At 39.4% G+C, this 19,048-nt stretch overlaps 1 protein-coding gene across 3 annotated transcripts; it reads left to right on the top strand.

The window, feature by feature from the left end:
* Nucleotides 1-340: 340 nt before the first annotated feature.
* LOC148015305 (uncharacterized) lies at nt 341-4,200 on the top strand. 3 transcript variants are annotated; one of them, XM_087665871.1, is made up of 8 exons: nt 341-668; nt 807-824; nt 1,033-1,314; nt 2,725-2,922; nt 3,012-3,185; nt 3,514-3,565; nt 3,688-3,762; nt 3,853-4,200. In XM_087665871.1, exons 1-8 carry the CDS (start codon nt 453-455, stop codon nt 3,957-3,959), a joined length of 1,122 nt encoding a protein of 373 aa, XP_087521997.1. In that variant the 5' UTR covers nt 341-452; the 3' UTR covers nt 3,960-4,200. The 3 variants fall into 3 exon arrangements, with proteins under 3 accessions (XP_087521997.1, XP_087521996.1, XP_087521998.1); XM_087665870.1 differs by having other exon boundaries at nt 2,710-2,922; XM_087665872.1 differs by lacking the exon at nt 807-824 and having other exon boundaries at nt 342-668; nt 2,710-2,922.
* The last annotated feature ends 14,848 nt before the right edge of the window (nt 4,201-19,048 follow it).

Here is a 19,048-nt window from a genome sequence, read left to right as displayed (position 1 = left end):
AAACATAGAAAGCAAAGACGATGCATTTCAACCTACAGATGGTTTTTACTTGCGCATTTTGCATGTAAGTATATGTTGCTAAAGGTCAAAAGAATGTCGCTAATTACATTGCCCTAAAGATATATTAGATTAGACTATGCCTTATGTGAGAATCTTAGAACCTTGAAGTGCTTGTATGGGGCCATTTGTAAGGTCACTTTAGATGAGGTGGATTTGTGCATTGTGAATCATGATAGATGGGAAGTGTCATGTCCATTACGATGACACTAGTGGCACTTAACCTAGACAGAGACCCTTGTGCATCCGCATTTTCACTGTGACGAGAAATTTTGGCGCCACCAGGTTTGAAAGGAAGCCCCCCCTTCCTCTCTCTCTCTCTCTCTCTCTTTCTTTTCCTTTGCTTCAGATGGTGCTTCTCTCCCCCTCTGCCATGCCTTCTCTCATCTCACCCCATGGGATCCTCCTCCAGACCTCAGCGACAAGCCCGTTCCTCCGTCCGTTCTTACAGAGATGCCTTCTCAGATGACGACCACGACGACGACTTCTCTCGCTCTGCCATCGCCACCGCCAAGAAGCTCGACCACGAGAACATCAACAACAACATTAACAGGAAGACAGACACCACAGGCAGGAGAAGCCTCGCCTTGAAGAAGTCGTCCTGCGCTCAGGTTTGCAGTCTTCCTCTCTCCTCCCTCTCTTCTTCTTCTTCTTCTTCTTCTCTCCTTCTCCTTCTTCTTTTCTCTCTGTCTTTCCTCTCAACCATCACATCCCTTACGCCGTTTGTTTGGGCTCTTTTTTCGTGGCAGGAGCGAGCAAATGCAAAGGTTTGCTTTCTGATTCCGTTTCTTGCATCTGGCTGCCTAGGTTGTATCAAGTCGCTTGTTGCATCTTGCTGCTAGGGTTTGACAGAGCGTTCGGTGCTTCAATCTCATCCAGCATTTCCATAGATTTCTCTCTCCCGTCTAAACATCATGTGCTCGTTGTTAGATGTTCTAATGAGCTGAAGTGTGAAGGTTTGGCTTGCTGTAACAGGAACGTGCAGAAGCTGTGCAGCTTCAGAGAGCTATCAGTGAATCTCTCTCTAAAGATACACGGGTGAAAAGAAGATCCCTTGACACATTAGAAAATTCCAAAGATGTCGGCGACTCCGAAGATGAAATCGTCAATGCTGCACCTGGAGATTCTGTTGCTTTTCAATGCCTGTTAGACGTGGCTTCAGAAGTAAACGCAGGGAATGCGATTGAAGCAGCATTAGTATCCACGGACAATGAAGTATCTACGCTCAAACAAATTGAGCAACCTGAGCCGATCAACGTAAGAGTTTTCAAAATCTGTCCAAATTTCATTGTGCCTAGCAAGTTGAGGTGTTTGCTAATTGTCAAATGGGATAGCGAAACCAGCATTTGATTCGCAAATGTTGCTACAGAGATTCAGAGCAACTACGTGTTAGATCATTAAGTCTACGATCCTTGTCTTTTAGTTCGGCTTTCGCCTAAAGATTAGCGCTTGATGTGCAAATATTGCTATAGAGATCCAGAGCAGCTATATATGGGATCATGAAGTCTAAAATCCTTATCTATTAGCTCAGCTTTCGAGATTCTGTCAAGCTGGCTTCTATCGGTATAAGTTTAAATTTTTTTTTGGATTTTTGAGATGCTATGCAGCTATCTCATTTGTTCCCGTAGCCGATCACATGTAAGTCATGAATACGTATGCATTTACATAGCGACGTCGTAGTCTATACGTGCTTCTGGTGTCCGTAAGACGTGTTTCTAAAGAGTCAAATTATCAACCCTTGGGGGCATTAGATTACAGCTGTGCCCCAATTTTGTTCCCTGTAGAGCGGCCGTGTTTGAAGACGGACGACAGCCTAACCACACGGAGCCAATATATATAGTATCTTGCATTCGGTGGGAAAGTCCAGCCATGGTTACAGCTGCTCAAGTACCTGCATGAAATCAGAAATTGTTTTAATAATCTAGAGGCTAGCATTTTACAACTCTCTCGGAATGCTAGACATTGACCTTTCATCATATGGAAATCGAAACTCTAGAATTTTTAATCTTTTACGTATGGAGTAACGAGTCTAGGAGAATAGTTACCTTCAGATTCCAGAAAGAGGAAGATAGGGGTATTCAAGGTGTAACCATCATACACATACAGTTACCAGAGTATCGAAAGATGCGGATGGCCAGAAATTGCAGCAGCTTTACTCATAAGGCGTAGCTCGCTCAATACTAGGACGATCCATAGCAACGCATGCGGGTGGAATAATGTATCTCATTTCCTAAGAAACCTTCTTCGCTCCCTTTAAAATAGACTTTGGATCTATACTGCTTACCTAGGAGGAAGTTTTCGAGCCGTTTCATATACGAATTTCAGTTCATTGCAAGCCAATAACGTTCTTTTTCAACCGAGATACACAACACCAGCGCGCGCGGCCGCCGCCCCCGAGCCGGGCGCGCCCCCACCCCGCCCCCCCCCGCTCCTTGACAGTGACTGAACGGAACTTGATCACACTGGACCCTTCTCCTTGATGACCATAGTTCCAAGTGTTAGATCAGTTTGCAGGCAAAAGAGGATAAAACCTGTTGGACGTAAGTTATTTTCTTTAAAAAAAGAAGCACCAGAACGATGAGTAGGATTTGAGCTGGCTCACCAAAACGTATATTCTAATGTGAGCAGCAATTTACCCTCATGTTCTCGTAGCCCATTGCTGTACAGGAAGGATCGACACACTTGCTTCGAGACGATGATGAGTCATCATATGAAGAAGAGGAAGATGATGACACCGAAGACGAAAGCTCTGATGTCTCAGAAGATTCAGGGTGTAAAAGGAAGAGGCCACCAAAAGTTAAACAGAAGGGAAAGGCTCCCAACGAGAAGAAACTCAAGGAGAACCTTCCTAGCACGCAAATGAAGGTGTTCTGCACTTAATATCTTGGTTATCATTTTACTATGTTCATTGAACTGGTTAAAAATGTGCTGATGCGCTGTCTGAAAATCTTCAGAAAGCTCGGAGTACTAGACCTGTTATAAAACCAGGACCTTTCACTGTCAAAGGTGGGTCATCTGCTGGCGTAGTTGGAAAGGAATCAACATCAAAGTTTGCGAGGTCACCAGGTGGAAAGGAGAACATCCCAGCCACATATACAACCACAATAGCTAAGAATTTGAAGAAGCCTGTAAGTCTTCTTCTCATGCACGCCTCTTGCTGTTAGTTACAAGGAATAAATTTGCACAGGTTGCTCAGTAAAGTACCATTTACTTGTTCTAAGAGCGATTGCAGAGGTTGGGGGTATAGCCCAGCTGGTTAAAGCTCTTGGTTATGAGCAAGGGTGCATGTGTTCTAGCTGCCAGCCTCCTGCAAAGAGGGACTGTTCTCATCTGCCGTGAGGCGAATCTAATCGCATTCGCATTTAAAAAAAAAAAAGAGTGATTGCAGCAGCATGCCCATTCAGTTGCTTTGCAGAATTATCACCAAGATTGAGCTTGCCAAGCATTGCTCTGCAGGTCATAGGTATTAAAAAGAGTGCGATTGGGGCGACCGTGGGGAGCTGTCAAAGTGAGTGCTACTTAAAGCTGTTCCTTCAATACCGTGCTCTGCTTAGTTTTTAAAAATGTTTTTTGGTTTTTAAAGTTAATTGGAAAGCTGTGGACTGATATAGATTTCATGTATGACTGCAGCAATGCAAAGGTTTGAAGCATCCAGAAAAACTGATATGAAGCCTCAGATAGACCATGCCTTTTGTGATTCTTTGGGTAAGACTCTGAAAATACATATACCTATTATTCAATTTTAATCTAAGGGAAGGTCTCAGTGATAACACGTACTGCTGTTATTGTGCCCAGGCATCTTGAATTTTCAGGCTCAGTCAGTACATCGTCGTGTTATAGGTCTGTCAAGGCGCTTCAGGCCGCCACCTTTACATCCGTATCTTTCTAGAACTGATAGCTGAAGGCTGCAAATTGTGTAAGGTACATATTCTAATTGAATATGTGTCGTGACTCGTGATCCCATGGAGTGGTACTGTAATTTGTAAAGTTCAGAATTCCTCCTCATTCTGATGACTGTCCTCTCTTCAAACTGTCACATGGTCATGTTTGGCTGCCTCTTTCTTGCTTGCTTCTTTATTGATGCCACTTGGGGACAAATGTAAGATAAAAGCTAAAGGATGTTCATCTGAAGTTTAATTGTCAGCCAGTGTTCCTTCATTCCTTTACCCCTTTGATCAGTCCTTATATTTTCAACGTTGAAGGTATTGCTTGTTAGCATTGTCCAATAAGGGAATGCCCGATAGGGGAATGCTTAGGAGAAGATGAACAGATGGAGAGATGCAACGAGTAAAAAACTGTCATCGAGTTAAGTTCAAGTTAAGTAGCCACCTCCAAGGACACACACACACACACACACACACACACACACACACACACACACACTCTCTCTCTCTCTCTCTCTCTCTCTCTCTCTCTCTCTCTTTCATATCGCACAGTCAAGGATGCCTGACATGAGTAGCTTATATGATTATTGCAATTGCATGGAGGTCCGATCTAGGGAACAGTTATTTCACAACGCTTCTAAAACATAGAATGCTGAGCATGAGAATGGTAAGGATGCAATGTGATAGGCCCTCTTCAAATCAAATAACTTTGTAACACTCTGGAAGCTTGTGAAGCACAAATAAACAAAGGAGGCATATCACACACGTATCTTATTAGCGAATTGTGCGAGTGCGTTGGTAAGAGGTCAATGTGGATGCTTGTGGGCAAGGCACTGGTATCTTTGTTTATCATGGTGATGCTCAGTATGTGGTGGCTACTATTGGAACCGTGTCATTTTCAGGATTATGTGAAAGTTATTTTGGCATGATGACACGCGGTGTCATTTTGGGATTATGTCAAGTTAGCTAGAGTTGTGAGGTTAACGTGATGGCACATAGGGTACATTTGCTCATGATTGTTACTAGTTACTAGCATTGTTATTGGAAAAACGATGGAGCATGTAATCTTATATTATATTCAATCATGGCAATTAGATATATGTGGTGGGTCTAAAGCGTGAATATAATGCAACACAAGAAATTATTGAACGCAAGCAACAGAATAAAGTCACGAGAGGACAATGCTCACGCGCCTTTCTCAGTCTGTTCCTATCTCACTTCCTCTCGAATTTGTTTGTTGAAAGGACAAGATTCTGAAAAAGGGGGTCATTCGTAAGTTTGCTGCATTCATACCTTTCACGATGACGAGGTAAGCCGAAGCTGGCTTGGCCGTTTGCACGATTGTTAGAACCTTCGAGGATGGCAAATGACAAACCAGTCTGCATTGTAGCAGAATGTCTGTAGAAGTCCAAGGCGGCCAATAAGACCTTAAAATATAGTACAGTTGCAGTGATATTTCATGCAAGGACAATGAAAAGCACAATTAAAGTATGTCTTTACAAGTAAATCAAATGCAAAGATTTATGACTAAAGTAAGACAGTATTACATTGAAGTAAATCTCGAAAACTAAAGATGATGCGGTCTTTGCTAATCATAAGATCTTATTGATAGGATGTTGCAATGGGTTTGACTGTATTACTCTTGTTTGTCAATAGGGTCTCCTTGTGGAGTAGGAGCTTGAGCAAGGATTGATAGATTTGAGTAATGACCCAAAAACCTCTCTAGATAGGGAGCGATATCTCCCTTTAATCTTGTAAAAGACAATGCAACAATAGATGGATGCTTCATTGGTTCAATTTATATCCCACAACTAGTAGATCCAATCCTATGGTATGATATCCTTATCACCTTGCCTTAGCTCATTGCTAATGTCATGAAGTATGGATTTGACCAATGGTTTATTGAAGGCAGTGTGAGGTGTGGATCCATGTATGACAGGTATGTGATGAATGTCTTAGGTGTAAGATCGTGCTTGGTGGAGAGAGAGAGAGAGAGAGAGAGAGAGAGAGAGAGAGAGAGAGAGAGAGAGAGAGTCTTTGTGTGTGTGTGTGAATGTGCCCAATTGGTCCATAAGACAAGCTTTTTTTTGGCTACAACTCAAGTAAGGTGATGTTTCATAAGGGCTTGTCAAAGTTGATAATAGCGATTACAATTTAAAGGTGTTATGATGAAGGGTGAAGGAAATATATAAAGAGAGACAAGAAAATAACTTCAAGTAAAACTTTTTTGGTCTTTGAACAAAGCCATGGACACTCAAATAGGTGCTTATTTTGTAGGTATACACATTTTGGGGTTGGGTGATCTTGTCCACTATCATAGTGGATATTTTTTTAATGTTGAAAAATATTAAATGTGCCTTTGTTTAGTAGTCTTTACATATTGGTTGACTACTAAAGCATATTTTAGCATTTTATGGAATCTATATTGGGCCTTGTCATAAAGTGTATAGATAACTTGTAGGTTGGGAAGCTTGCTTGCTTGGTAGGGAATGTGGTAAATGTAACCATGAAATGTTGGGATAAAAGGCCTTTGGGCTTGCTCGTGTACAGTGAATGTCTATGTTTTTTATTCATATATATATAAAAGTGCAATAAGGTTGTCATAACATTGTTGACAACACTTACATCTCTTTTAACTAGTTCCACAGCCATTTCTTTGCGAGCTCTTCTCAGTATCTACATGAGGTATGAGAGCTTGCTTCTCACTTAGTTCTCAGCCATTCTTTGGTATGAACAATAGGATTTCATGAAGAGAGCCATAGCTTCCATCATTGAAGCTTGTTCTTTTTATCTATTGCTTGGACTTATCTTATGCTTGTGTAGGTCTATTGTAGGTCTTCATTGGGCTCTTGGTTATACATTATTCATCCTAATTTGGCTCCTCAAGTATGGTAACATGCTCACGTTCTATTTGCGTCTGTTTGTAAAAATGACTCAAAAATCACTCTTTTTATTATATCTCGAGCATTTAAAACTCGATTCAGGCAAGGTAAAAGTCTAACTTGGGGTTTTGGCATGCTTTGGACGCGATGGTGATGTTAGATTTGTCAAATTTCGATGTTAGAATATTTTGCATCAAATTTCAGATCTAAGATAGCATGTATTTGTATGTTTATGGCTTATGTAATGTTTTTATTGATGTCTATTGATACAAGATTACTTGTGGATGTTATATCTTTTATGTAAGATGCATTTAAAGCTGATTTAGCTTAGCCATTGATTGTTTTGAACAGTCTTAGATCTGTCGAAAATAGAGTAGTTATCTGTTACTTTAATTTTATGTTTACATGTCTTGGCATTTGATGCTCGATTATGTTTGGTTGGCGGTTATACATATGAGAATGTATGTCTTATGGTTTACTTATGGATTTGAGCTTGGATTGAGCATTGAATTGTTCAGTTTATAAAGGTTATATGTTGTTGGAACTTTAAAGTTGAAGCTATTTATGCTACAGTTAGGATATGCTTATTGGTCACGGGATGTTCTCGGCTACTCGGTATGATGTCATGATGTATTTAGACTATGCTACATGTTTTGTTTATGCTTCGAAATGCTTTTGAATTGAGATTAGAGCTCAATTTGGGTTTGATTGTCTTTGCTACTAGTATTTCATCTCTGACATGGTTTATGCTTAGGCTATCCAGTACTGGTTATGATGTCTTGGTAAATGCTTTATGCTTTGGTTGTGAATGATAGTTTGAGTTTGTCTCGACATTCATTTGAGTATTCCCTTAAGCAGTTGGACATTGACTTGGCTTTTTCCGTTACGACCTTGGATGTTATATGGGATTTGATGCTCTGATTATGGATCTTGGTTATTATTTAGATGCACTTACAAGTATTGAGCAGTGAATTGCTCCCTTGTTTTGACAATTGTCTATTTAGCTGTGATTGCTCGTTTGCATTTGATATGCAGGATATTGATAAGTGAACTTGGATAGTGCTTGGGATTTATAGTCATGGTCGTCTTGGTTCTTTGTTGTATGATTATGATATTTATACTATTTGGACTGCTATTGCTCGTGTATGTCAAGGTGCAGTTGATCTTTATGGCCACCCGTGTATGCACATGGTCTCATGTTATGTATTTTACAGAGCCTCTTATATGGATGCTTTTACACAGATATTTGGGCTTTTATTGGAGTTTAATTCTTGCAAGTTTATTTGTCACATGTCATTCTTGGCTGGACATGTATATTAGTACATGGTATGAGACGTTGCAAAGTTATGTATACTTTTATGTTTTGGGGATGCTTAAGCATTTATGGCTTTGAGACATGCTTATGCTTTTATGGCTGCGTGCTACAGTGGTTGGATGTCATGCTTTTGTCTGCTAGGCTTGTCCGTGTGGGAGCTTTTGCATCCGTGGTTGATGCCTTTGTGTTCTTTTCTTTTGGTTTGGATGAGTCTTCTTTGCAGTATGCTATGACGACTTCCAGCTCTTCTAGTCATGCAGACAACCCTCTTCATGAGCCTATTCTCTCTGATGAGAGTTTTCCTAATTCTTTGAGCTCCTTGGATGTATTGGATAGCCCTACTCATGCTATTACAGAGCAGTTGTTATCTTCTACAGGTTTTACAAGTTCTGTTTGCTTTCATTGTGGAAAGACAGGGCATGTGAAGCGTAAATGCCTCAAGTGGATTAGAGAGTAGAAAAGATTGTGCCGCACTAGACATGAGAGCATAGTTAGTGATACAGTAGGTGAGACCACTATTGATAGTGGTATGGTGTATGTAGTCATCCATGATGATACAACTGAGCCTAGACTCATGGCATCGTGTTACCCTATAGATTACTTGCTCGGTGATATGGCCTATACCTTTGATTGGCTTTTAGACTCTCTAACATCTTGTCATGTTAGTTTGCATAGAGCTTGGTTCTCTTCTTATAGAGAGGTTGACATATGTATTTCTTTGGGCCTTGAGTAGAATTGTCATGTTATTGGTACAAGGGATATACACTTGGCTTGGCCAAATGGGTCTTCTCTTATGCTTCGTGATGTCTTGCATATACCTATGCTCAGGAAGAGCCTAATCTTTGTCAGTCAGTTGCATGGTGCAAGATATTATCTCTCTTGGGGATACTTCATGGAAAATCCTTCGTGGTTGCTTAGTATTGGCCAGAGATGCTAGATATGGCAGTGATCATGTAGTGCATGTCTCTCAGGTGGGAGATTCTATGGTTGTAGTTACACAGATATCACATGCATTGTTATAGCATTGTCGCCTAGGCCATGCATGACACATTGAGATGGATGCTTTATGTGATATGGGCTATTGCCTGCTCTTCCCCATGCTACTTGCCCTCATTATACTCATGGTTTGTGCAGAGCCTCTTTGGCTTATGGAAATCGTGTGAGACATACTCCTCTAGATCTAGTCCATGTTGTAGTATATGGACCTATGCCTTCCCAGTCACTTGGTGGAGTGTCGTATTTTGTGACCTTCATGGATCATGCTACCCACTGTGTTTGGACTTACCCTTTGGTATGGATTGAGGATATTGTTACTATGCTTGACAGGTTTATGGATTTTGTTGGTAGTAGGCTTAGATGCTTGCAGATGGATTATGAGAGTCATGCTATCTCTCCTAGCTTACGGATCTCTTGTCAGCAATATGACATTGATTTCTTATGCCCACGATATTATGGGATTGCTCATGGCATGTGTCTGCCTTTACATGCAAAGGTTGCTTCTATGCTTACCATAGTCATGTTGTCTTATGGCTTTTGGACTAAGGCCCTTATGACGACAGTCTACTTGGTTAATCGGATATCGTGTTTCTCTTTGGATGTTATTACTCCGCATGAGGTATGGAGTGGCATGAGACCCTCCTATAATCACTTGAGGATGTTTGGCTGCTAAGCATCTGTCAGTATGCCACATAAGCCTATGTCACATAGATGCATACTCCTTGGTTATGGAGATGGTGACTTTACAGCTTACAAGTTTTGGGATTTAGATGCCCAATAGGTTCTAGGCAGTTGTCATGCTGTCTTTTATGAGACGCAGACACCTCTTAGGCCTCTTGATATGCGGTCAATGCGCTTTATGGTTGATTCTACAGCCATATGTCAGTCTTCCACTTTGCTGAGGCCACATATTGTCTTGCGACCCTATTTGACTTGTGTTCGGGATGCTGGCCCTCTTTTGATGATTGACCTTTGAGAGTCTATATGCTCTTTGCTGTCTTTTATGCGTTGTGCTGATGCTATGCGCCACTCTGATGCTTTACAACCGTGCACTTTATGAGTTGTGTTGCTTGCTTCATGGAAAGCAGTCATGGATTGCTCTATTGTCTAGAGCTATGGGATTGCTTATCTCCTAGATGTCATGGACTCAGGGATGCTTGACTCCTTGTGAGAAGGTTCCCGCCACTTATTGCATAGCTCGCTTTCCAATTGGGCATTGGGTGAGATGTCATGATTTCTCACTTTGTCTCTTTTGTCGAAAGGAGTGTGACAATTAGAGAAAGACAATTATGTCCATTATTTAACATATTAGTGAGCAACCCCTACCTTGTGAGTAACCGCCTTTAGACATGTATCAAAGCTTAAGAGTGGTTAGTATTAAGCTTACACTTTATAGATATTGAGAGTAGTTTGGCCCATTTAGAGCATTTTAAGCCAACAAATAGTCTTTCCAATCAAGTTTCAAATGGACCTATCAATTGAATAAAAAGTATATTCCTCTACTTGTGTATTGTGATGCGATCAAAATGGTAAATTTCATGACTTTCTTCAAAATTTCATTCTAAATATTCGTCCACCAACACAAAACACATTAATCCCCTTTATGTTCACCTTGCACAATGCGATCAATACATGTTCACACATGTAATAAGTCATGATTGTATGATGGATCAATAGAAAATAACAATCTACATAAAGATGTGTACATATATGGGCATATAAGTGATTCTCCAATCTAAAAACATCTTTCTCTACAATAAGATTTATCACATAACTTGAAAATTTATTACAAGCATCAATAATGAACCTCACCAATGAAGACCTATTATAACAAGGAGTATTGTTTTTTATAGGATTTGTAGGTATAACCTTCCATTCAACCAAATATTAATATTCTTTCGTTTAAATTGAAACACATGTTTTAGGGACTTTGAAACAATGTTTTGTTTTGTTCTTTTCCTAATTGGTTTATACTCACTCTCTAGCTCAATGTGAAGATGATAGAGAGCTCTTTTGTTAGTATTACAAAGATTATTGGATGATTTATCCATAGCTAAAGATGTGATTTGCAACTTCGAGTAGGAATATTGTGTGAATTTGAAAAAGAAGGATGAGAAAGTAATTAACAATGAGAAGAAAGAAAAAAGAGAATGAGAATGGAGATGTAATCAAATGTAGAAAATATTCAAATTGAATATTATTCAATATTGCTTCTCTCAAAAGAAGATAAGATCTTCATTAAGTCAATCATTATCTTTATGGAGGCCTACATTTCTAGGTTTGATACAAACCATGTGAATATTATGATAATGAATTTTTAATAATTTTAGATATATTTATTTCTTAAAATACAAGCTTTTTAAACAATCCCAAGATGATTTTTAATTTTCTAAAATATTTTCTCACTAACAATTCATGTACATAAGTGTATATAACTAACAACAATTAAAAACAATTAAATTTAATTACACGTACATGAATGGATTATATGGAATCACTAACATTGTATTTTAGAAAATATTTTAATTATTTTTAAATTGTTTTTAATTAAAAACATTGTATTATATGGAATCACTAACATTGTATATAACAATTAAAAACAATTATTTTTTCTAAAATATTGTATATAACTAGGTATGGTGGACATAAGTGTAGGTAATCTCTTACCATATACGACCTCAAAATGTGCATAATCGATAACTGAATGAGGTGTATTTTTATAAGCAAATTGAAGAACATGTAGTTGTTGATTCCAATTAATAGGACAATCAATAGTGTAAGATGAAAGTAGATCAAGGATGGTACTATTGGTTTCTTTGGTTTGGCCATTGCTCTTAGGGTGAAAAGCATATGTAAAATCCATTTTTGTTCCTAGATTTTTGAAAAGGGCAATCTAAAAATGATAGCAAAAATGGTCATCTTGGTCAGTAAAGGATAACATTGGAAAAAACATCATGATGAAAGATGGTGTGCATGAATAATTTAGCAAGCTCAGGTGTAAATACTCTCTTTTTACATGATATGAAATAGACTTGTTTGCTAAACCTATCAACAATGGTTTAGGCCATATCATTGCCGAATAAATTTCTTGTCCGAGCATGCTTGCCCAAGCCTGCAACGCTTTGAAATGAAGGCCCATTTGGAGACATTTTGCTAAGATTGTGTCATTAATGAAAATCCCACATTGTATGCAAATGTGATATGTTAAATAGTTTTTAAGTCCATGGAAGTTTGCTCTCATGGTCCAATAGGTGTAAGCAAAGGCATAAGTAAACCATAGGATTTTCCATGATGTTTAATTTCTTGATAGAAATACACACTCAACAGCATCATGCTTCAAATCAGGTCAATTGAAATATTCTTTACATGTAGCTAACGTGGATTGAATTCCTTGATAACCCATGTATGGAGGTGCATGCATTTCATTAAGGTGCAGTAACACACAATATCTTTTGGTAATACAAAAATCCATTCATGTACGTGTAATAATTAAAAACAACGGTATTTGTATTTGGAAAATTTCTCAATATATCATGAAAATCAAGATTAAAAGCATATATAGAAATCATCGAATCAAAATTCTAAATTTTAATATTAAAAATGTGATTTGAGTAGACATTCTTAACCTTATCAAAGCCAAGTGTGTGATATAATGAGGCATTGTTATAAAGGCGATGATTGCGTATCGAGAACAATATTAACGTGCCCACGTTTATTCGGATCATAGGATAAAAGTTTTGTATAGACAGCCCATTTAATAAGTTTATAAGAAATTAAAGACAGAGAAAGAAAGCATGTAATGGCATGTAGGCCAAATTTAATAAGAACATTGAATCACATGAGAGAATGCTTCCATATGTATATAGTATGCATGATAACCAAACCTTCTTATCGCATGCACTTAATTTTTCTCAGAAGGATTCAATTTTCAGCTTTCATGGGCAATAGAGTGGTCATTGACATAAGTAATGCATTTATGTTGGATCCATTAGCATTGGTCATGACTAGAAACAAGGGTTGATTGAAATTAGGGCGATTGGAGTACATGAGCATGGATCAAAAAGTACTTCAATGTATCAAATGATTTCTACTGGCTAGTCCCTAGTGAAAAACAATATTTTTATGCACTAGAATTGTTAAAAAAAGAGTTACTAATGAGAACTTGCACAAAATTTTGATAAAAACCAACTAAACCAAGAAAGTTATGAATTTCATGGACATTTTTGGGTAAAGACCGCTCATTAATGGCACATAATTTCTTTGGATCAACCTTTACGCTTTTGCACAACAATGTGATCAAGATACCAACCTGTACATCATGCTTTCCCAAGTCCAAAACAACAAAAACCTACTTGCTAAGGAGATCAAACACCTCTTCAAATTCTCTCGCTTCCTACTTATCTACCTCAAGCACCGATTCGGGAAAAACCCTACTTCAATGCTCGATTCGAAGCATGCAAGCGCTCAAGGCTTGAATCCATTGGTCTTGGCACAATGGAACCAAAATGTGGGAGCTTTTGCTCAACCGCCAAGACCCACGGACCGCTTATTGTTTCAAGCGTTCCAAGACAAGCACTAATGGCTACCTCTCACATAGCTGACGCGCCATCCATATCTACGGGTGTAGTGAGCTTACCTCCATACTGATATGAGTTACCTCCTCTCCCGCACACTTCAGTAGCTCCACTTTCCAAGTGCAAGCTTCAAGCAAGCTCCATCCTCAAGCTCCATGCTCCAAGCTCCATTTACGTGAGCAAGAGAAGAGAAGAGAAGAAGAGAGGAGAAGATGGAGAGCTTCTCCTCCCGGTCCCTCACCCTCACACACTCACTCCCTCAAACTCTCACACTCCCTCTCTCAAGCACAAGCTCAAGCAAGCAAGAACAAGAAGAAGAAGAAAAAGAAGAGGAGAGCCACTTTTGGCCATACACAAGAATGAACTTCTCATTCACTTTTCAACTTTATATACAAAACCCTGAATCCCTTTTGGGCGGTCATCCCCTTATCTCCTTTTTTACATGGCCGGATGTGGCCTAGGCCCTTTTCCCATTGTCCTCCTATCTTCCTAGCTTTCTTCCTACTGCCCATCTACCTTTACAAATTGCATGGGTGAGAGCCCAGTGCTCTTTAAATTAAACCATGATGCACTTGCGCTCTTTTACAAAAGCATTGACTTGCATTTTTCCTTGTGCACCTTTTTTCCTTATTTAGGATTTTTCTGCGCTTCTTGTGTTTTCAGATTTTTCTTGGCGCGCCTTCATCTTCTGTTTCACTTTGGCCTTGGCCGTGTCTTCTGCTTTAGATTTTCTAGCTTGTTTGTTTGAGGGTTAATAGTTTTTGCCAAGGGCCACTAACAAGTGGTGGTTTTCAAAGCTTGATTAATTAGGGAGTTGTTATTCAGTGTATGTCAAAGAGCATTGAAATAGATATGTTATTCCTTGATAGACGCTATCAAGCCAAGATTTAAAGTAAAAAAAGAGCTAAAAAAGGATCGCATGAGTTGAGATCATTAGGAGATATTTTATTAAGCTTAGTAGTTTGACCCAATTAATATCCCAATCAATCCATTAGGGGGAGAAGGAAGGTCTAGCCTACTTCGAGTGGGAGTGTAACCCCTCTGATATAAATCCCTAGAGCAAACCTGATCGTCATGATGGTGCAACCCATTGCAATACCTACAGGAATGCTGAATTTACTAGCCTTAGTTTTTTCCCTACCCATTCTTAATGGGTTAGCAAAGAAAGATGCGGAACTTCATATTGGTGAGTTCTAGAAATTAATGTTCAAATTTTGTCGAATTCAGGATGAAGGATATCTCCTGATGTTTTTAATATGACTCTAAAATGAAAAGTTGCAATGTGGTATCATGGCTTGGAAGCCAAAACTATAACCACAATCGACTTATTCTTTGTGACCTTCCGAAGAGGGTTTGTCTCTGGGAGAGGTGGTCAATATTGGTAGCGTGTTTTGAATGTGACACATGAAGAGCCTCATGAGAATATTCGAGTGTATGCCTATAAAATGAAAGAGGTGGTCAATGTTGACTACGTGTTCTGAATGTGACACATCAAGAGCCCCACGAGAATGCTCGAGTGCATGCTACTAAATGGAAAGAGGTGTTTTGCAAATTGCAAACCTCTATTCCTATTCTAGCTTCTGCTGCCCAATTGCAATACTTTTTACATAGATTAGACTGAATATCCAAGTGTTGTTGAGTATTGTTGCTCTTGCTAATATAGACATTGCTATTACATAAGAAGAGGTGATACAGTCATACTTACAAGTAGTCTACACATCTAGGGGTAACTTAAATTTGAGTCTAGGTCTTGAAAATAATTAGGCATCAATTAGTGGAAATCAAGGTTTGACTAGTACACCTATGACCAATTCAAATGGAAGAGGAATCATAATGTAGAATGTACCCATGGTACTAGCTCCTCCTAATATTGCTATGGTAAGAGCTAGCCAAATGATTTCATTAAATAATGAAAGCCAAATGACAAAACCTAATGTTATGCCAATTGTTTGTGGGCTGATCGCTAATTAGGTTGTTAGGCCAGCTAAACGGTAAGTGGATGATCACGGTTATGCATTTAGTGCGTCAAATGTTTTTGGTGAAGTCAAGGACATGATGAAGCATTATACTCATGTAATAACATAACAATATAGACAAATAGTCATAGATATTAATTTCTTCAAGAAGCAACAAAACTTGATAGGAGATTGACATCTGAAGAGGGTGGCCCATCAAGATTTAGCTATAAGTGGTGTGGTGGTCAACACTTTCCAAGAAACTACCCTAATGTCAATACTTTCCAAGAAACTATCTGGCTAATACTTGCTGGAGTGAGACCGGCTCTCTTCAGCAAGGGAGTAAGCATCCAAGTCCAATTAATCATCAAGCACAAGGGAATAACCTTCAACAAGATGAAGGACCAAAGCAAATATTGTAGAGAGGGAAAGCTATCGTAGAAGAGCTGCCTAGTGGTAGTGGTATCAGCCTTATTGAAGCAACACATGTTAACACCACTGAGGCTTTCAATTTATAAGCTATTACAAGAGGACAGAAGGTTAAACAAGGCATTACAGATAAAGTAAAACCTATTGAAGCAAGTCCTAAATAAGATAATAAGGGGATGTAAGTCCTTAATGTGGAAGCCGGCGGTCCTCTAAAAGCTACTGGTGGCAAAGTTGACTCCAATAAGGAGCTACTAAAGAAGAAGGTAAAAGCCAAGAAAGAGGCACCTAAGCCTATTTAGAACAAACCAAGAGAAAGAATGGTTTGATAGGAGAAGAGAACCATTGCAAATTATCATGAATTTGACTCAGCCAATTTTCTTTGCAAGGTAAAGCATGATGTGAATCTCCTACAATCAATCAATTTATCTCCAGGAGTTCATAAAATGTTTAAGAAGATCCTTTGCACTGGGTATATCATCGAGCCCTTAGGAATAGCCCATGTGGAAGATGACTAGTTTGAACATGCTCAGAAGCATTATCCAAAGGTGGTAGCATATATCGTGTTGAGAATCAGCAATCACACTCACTAGAATAGCCTCTTTGTATGGAGCTTCAGGATCAAGGATATGCAGGCTAACCTATCCCATATGCACAATGGTGTCTACTGCAGTTTCCTACTTTCCTATAAAGCATTGTACTTGCTTCCTTTTCTTAATGCAATGATATTACTCTTTTCTTTTCAGTGAAGTGTCAATGTCATTTTCCACATACACAAGATTGTGTTTATGAGTCCAAGTCTCAATCTTGGAACCTAATTCACTTGTGTAAGAAACAGTGTCTTTTCCATCATGAGTCCACACTTCTCCTTCCATCCTCCATAGCTTCCGCCTTTGCCATGCTCTAGATCCCGCATTTCTCACATGGTATCAGAGCCCAGTTGGGCATGGCATTGCTTCTCCAGCCTCTCTTGATTCCTCTCAACGTCAATCTAGCTCAATGTCAGCTCATGACTTCATCTCCCAACTCTACTCTCACTGAAGCTTCCATGGCAGCCATAGCCAACAGCACCCTGTCAGATTGAGCTGCTTATATCTCACTCCACAGGTCAAATCTCTTGGAGCTTCCTTCTGGAAAAGTATTCTCCAACTCATAAAGCTTCCCTGTATCACATCAATCCAGGAGATTTGACCATCTGGAGCTCAGCATTGTGAAAATTCTCAATCTCTGCTCTGTGTCTGCCATAGCCAGACAGGACCTACCTCTCTTGGAGCTTCAATAACTTCTCAACCAGGCCACTTCAGCTCTTGATTTCTTCTAGGGAGTTGTTCCTCTACTCAAGGCCCTTCATCCTGGCACAAAAATCGATCACATTGCTACGCCCTGACCCCAGCATTGCAGAAATCATGGAAATCTGTCATGAACTGCGTCGAATCTGTTCGACGTGCCTGCGTGCTTCATATAGTCCACGATCTTGACGATTATCATGGGGCTTTGATAGCCCATGAAGTCAGCTTCCTAGGCATATAAAAATTTTTGAAAATGATCAAGTATAGCTCCTGCAATGTTGAAAAAACCAGGCCCCTGTCTCAGAAACCCTACTTCCACCATACCCAAAATTTCTCAAGCTCTTTTTTCCTCAGTTTTTCTTTCTCCTGACACTCAACCCAAGTCTCTGTCACTCTAATCCATTGACCCAGCATCAAATCAAGGAGGGGAAGGACCTGAGAAGAGTGAAGAATGACCGAACGATCCCGAACAAGAAGAATCAAGAATCAAGCTCAACATCAATACTGACATAGTGTATTTTCACACTGTCACTAACTGTGTCTCTTGACACACTGCATTCTGCTCTTCTACTGATAAAATCTCAGAATTATGGTATTGATTTGCTGCTGATCTTGCAACCTCAACATGGGAAAAGACTCTCCAAATGCTCGATTCAAAGGAGTCAGGTTTCACACCTGGCAAACCTGCATCAAGCTCATCTTGATGAAAAAGGGTCTCTGGGCCATCACAAATGGCAAAGAGAAGAAACCTCGGGACACGGACCTTGCAACTACTTGGCAAAAGAATGATGACAGAGCCCAGGCCATTATCAAACTGGAGCTAGACAACAGTTATATTGGTGCGCAGATCGGACGCAGATAGCTCACGTGGTGAATCCCGGAAGGTCCCCAAGAACAAAGTACTCTACTTTTTAGCACAAAAACCCATGTAAAAGCATGCACGACAAGAGGCAAGAGACAAATTGGGTTCAATCTCCCCCATGCCTTGTGTGTGCGCTTCACAAAGCATGTATTTAATGTATATTTCCAATCTTTTTGCTCAAAAATAGCCCAATTACAAAAATATGACAAGCTTTTAGCTTTTGAGTTTGCTTTCTACCAAAAATAGGAAAATAAAGCTAATGGACGGTGCCCAAAGAGTCTGGCACGCCCAATCTCAATGTCCAAATAAAAATAACATATCCAGGCGCATAAGCGCATACAAAATAATAATAAATAATCGATGTCTCTATAGACATAACAAAATATAGGCGTGGCGCCTATCAAAATATAGTCGAAAGGTCGGAAACCCGCTAGACTCCAATGCTTTCCTCCGCCACTGCTGCTATCTCTACACATCAACTGAAGCATTCACAATCGTTAGTAAAATAACACAATTAAACCGACAAAAGTGAATACCTAGCAGTCTTCAGCTACATAAATAAATCAACTGGTTAGAAATAAATCCTAACCTTAATTTATTACGAGTGCGCTCTAAACTCATAAACGTTTATTAATTTAATATGCATTTTGCGGAATCACCCGCTATGGAATCACCCATGTACACACTAAATTAATGAAATGCCCGAAAAGGACAGGCGTCCCCATCAACTTCTCGCACAAAGAATCCTCTTTGCGTATGAGCCCCGGTCATCTAAGTTTACGGAATCCACCGTAAAACCTCACGGAAT

This window comes from Lygodium microphyllum, chromosome 24 (genome assembly GCF_053477565.2).
Source record: "Lygodium microphyllum isolate KBCC chromosome 24, Lygodium_microphyllum_v1.1.10, whole genome shotgun sequence".
NCBI classification, from domain to species: domain Eukaryota; kingdom Viridiplantae; phylum Streptophyta; class Polypodiopsida; order Schizaeales; family Lygodiaceae; genus Lygodium; species Lygodium microphyllum.
Note: the sequence above shows the minus strand (reverse complement) of the source record. Positions and strands in the feature narration are given on the sequence as shown.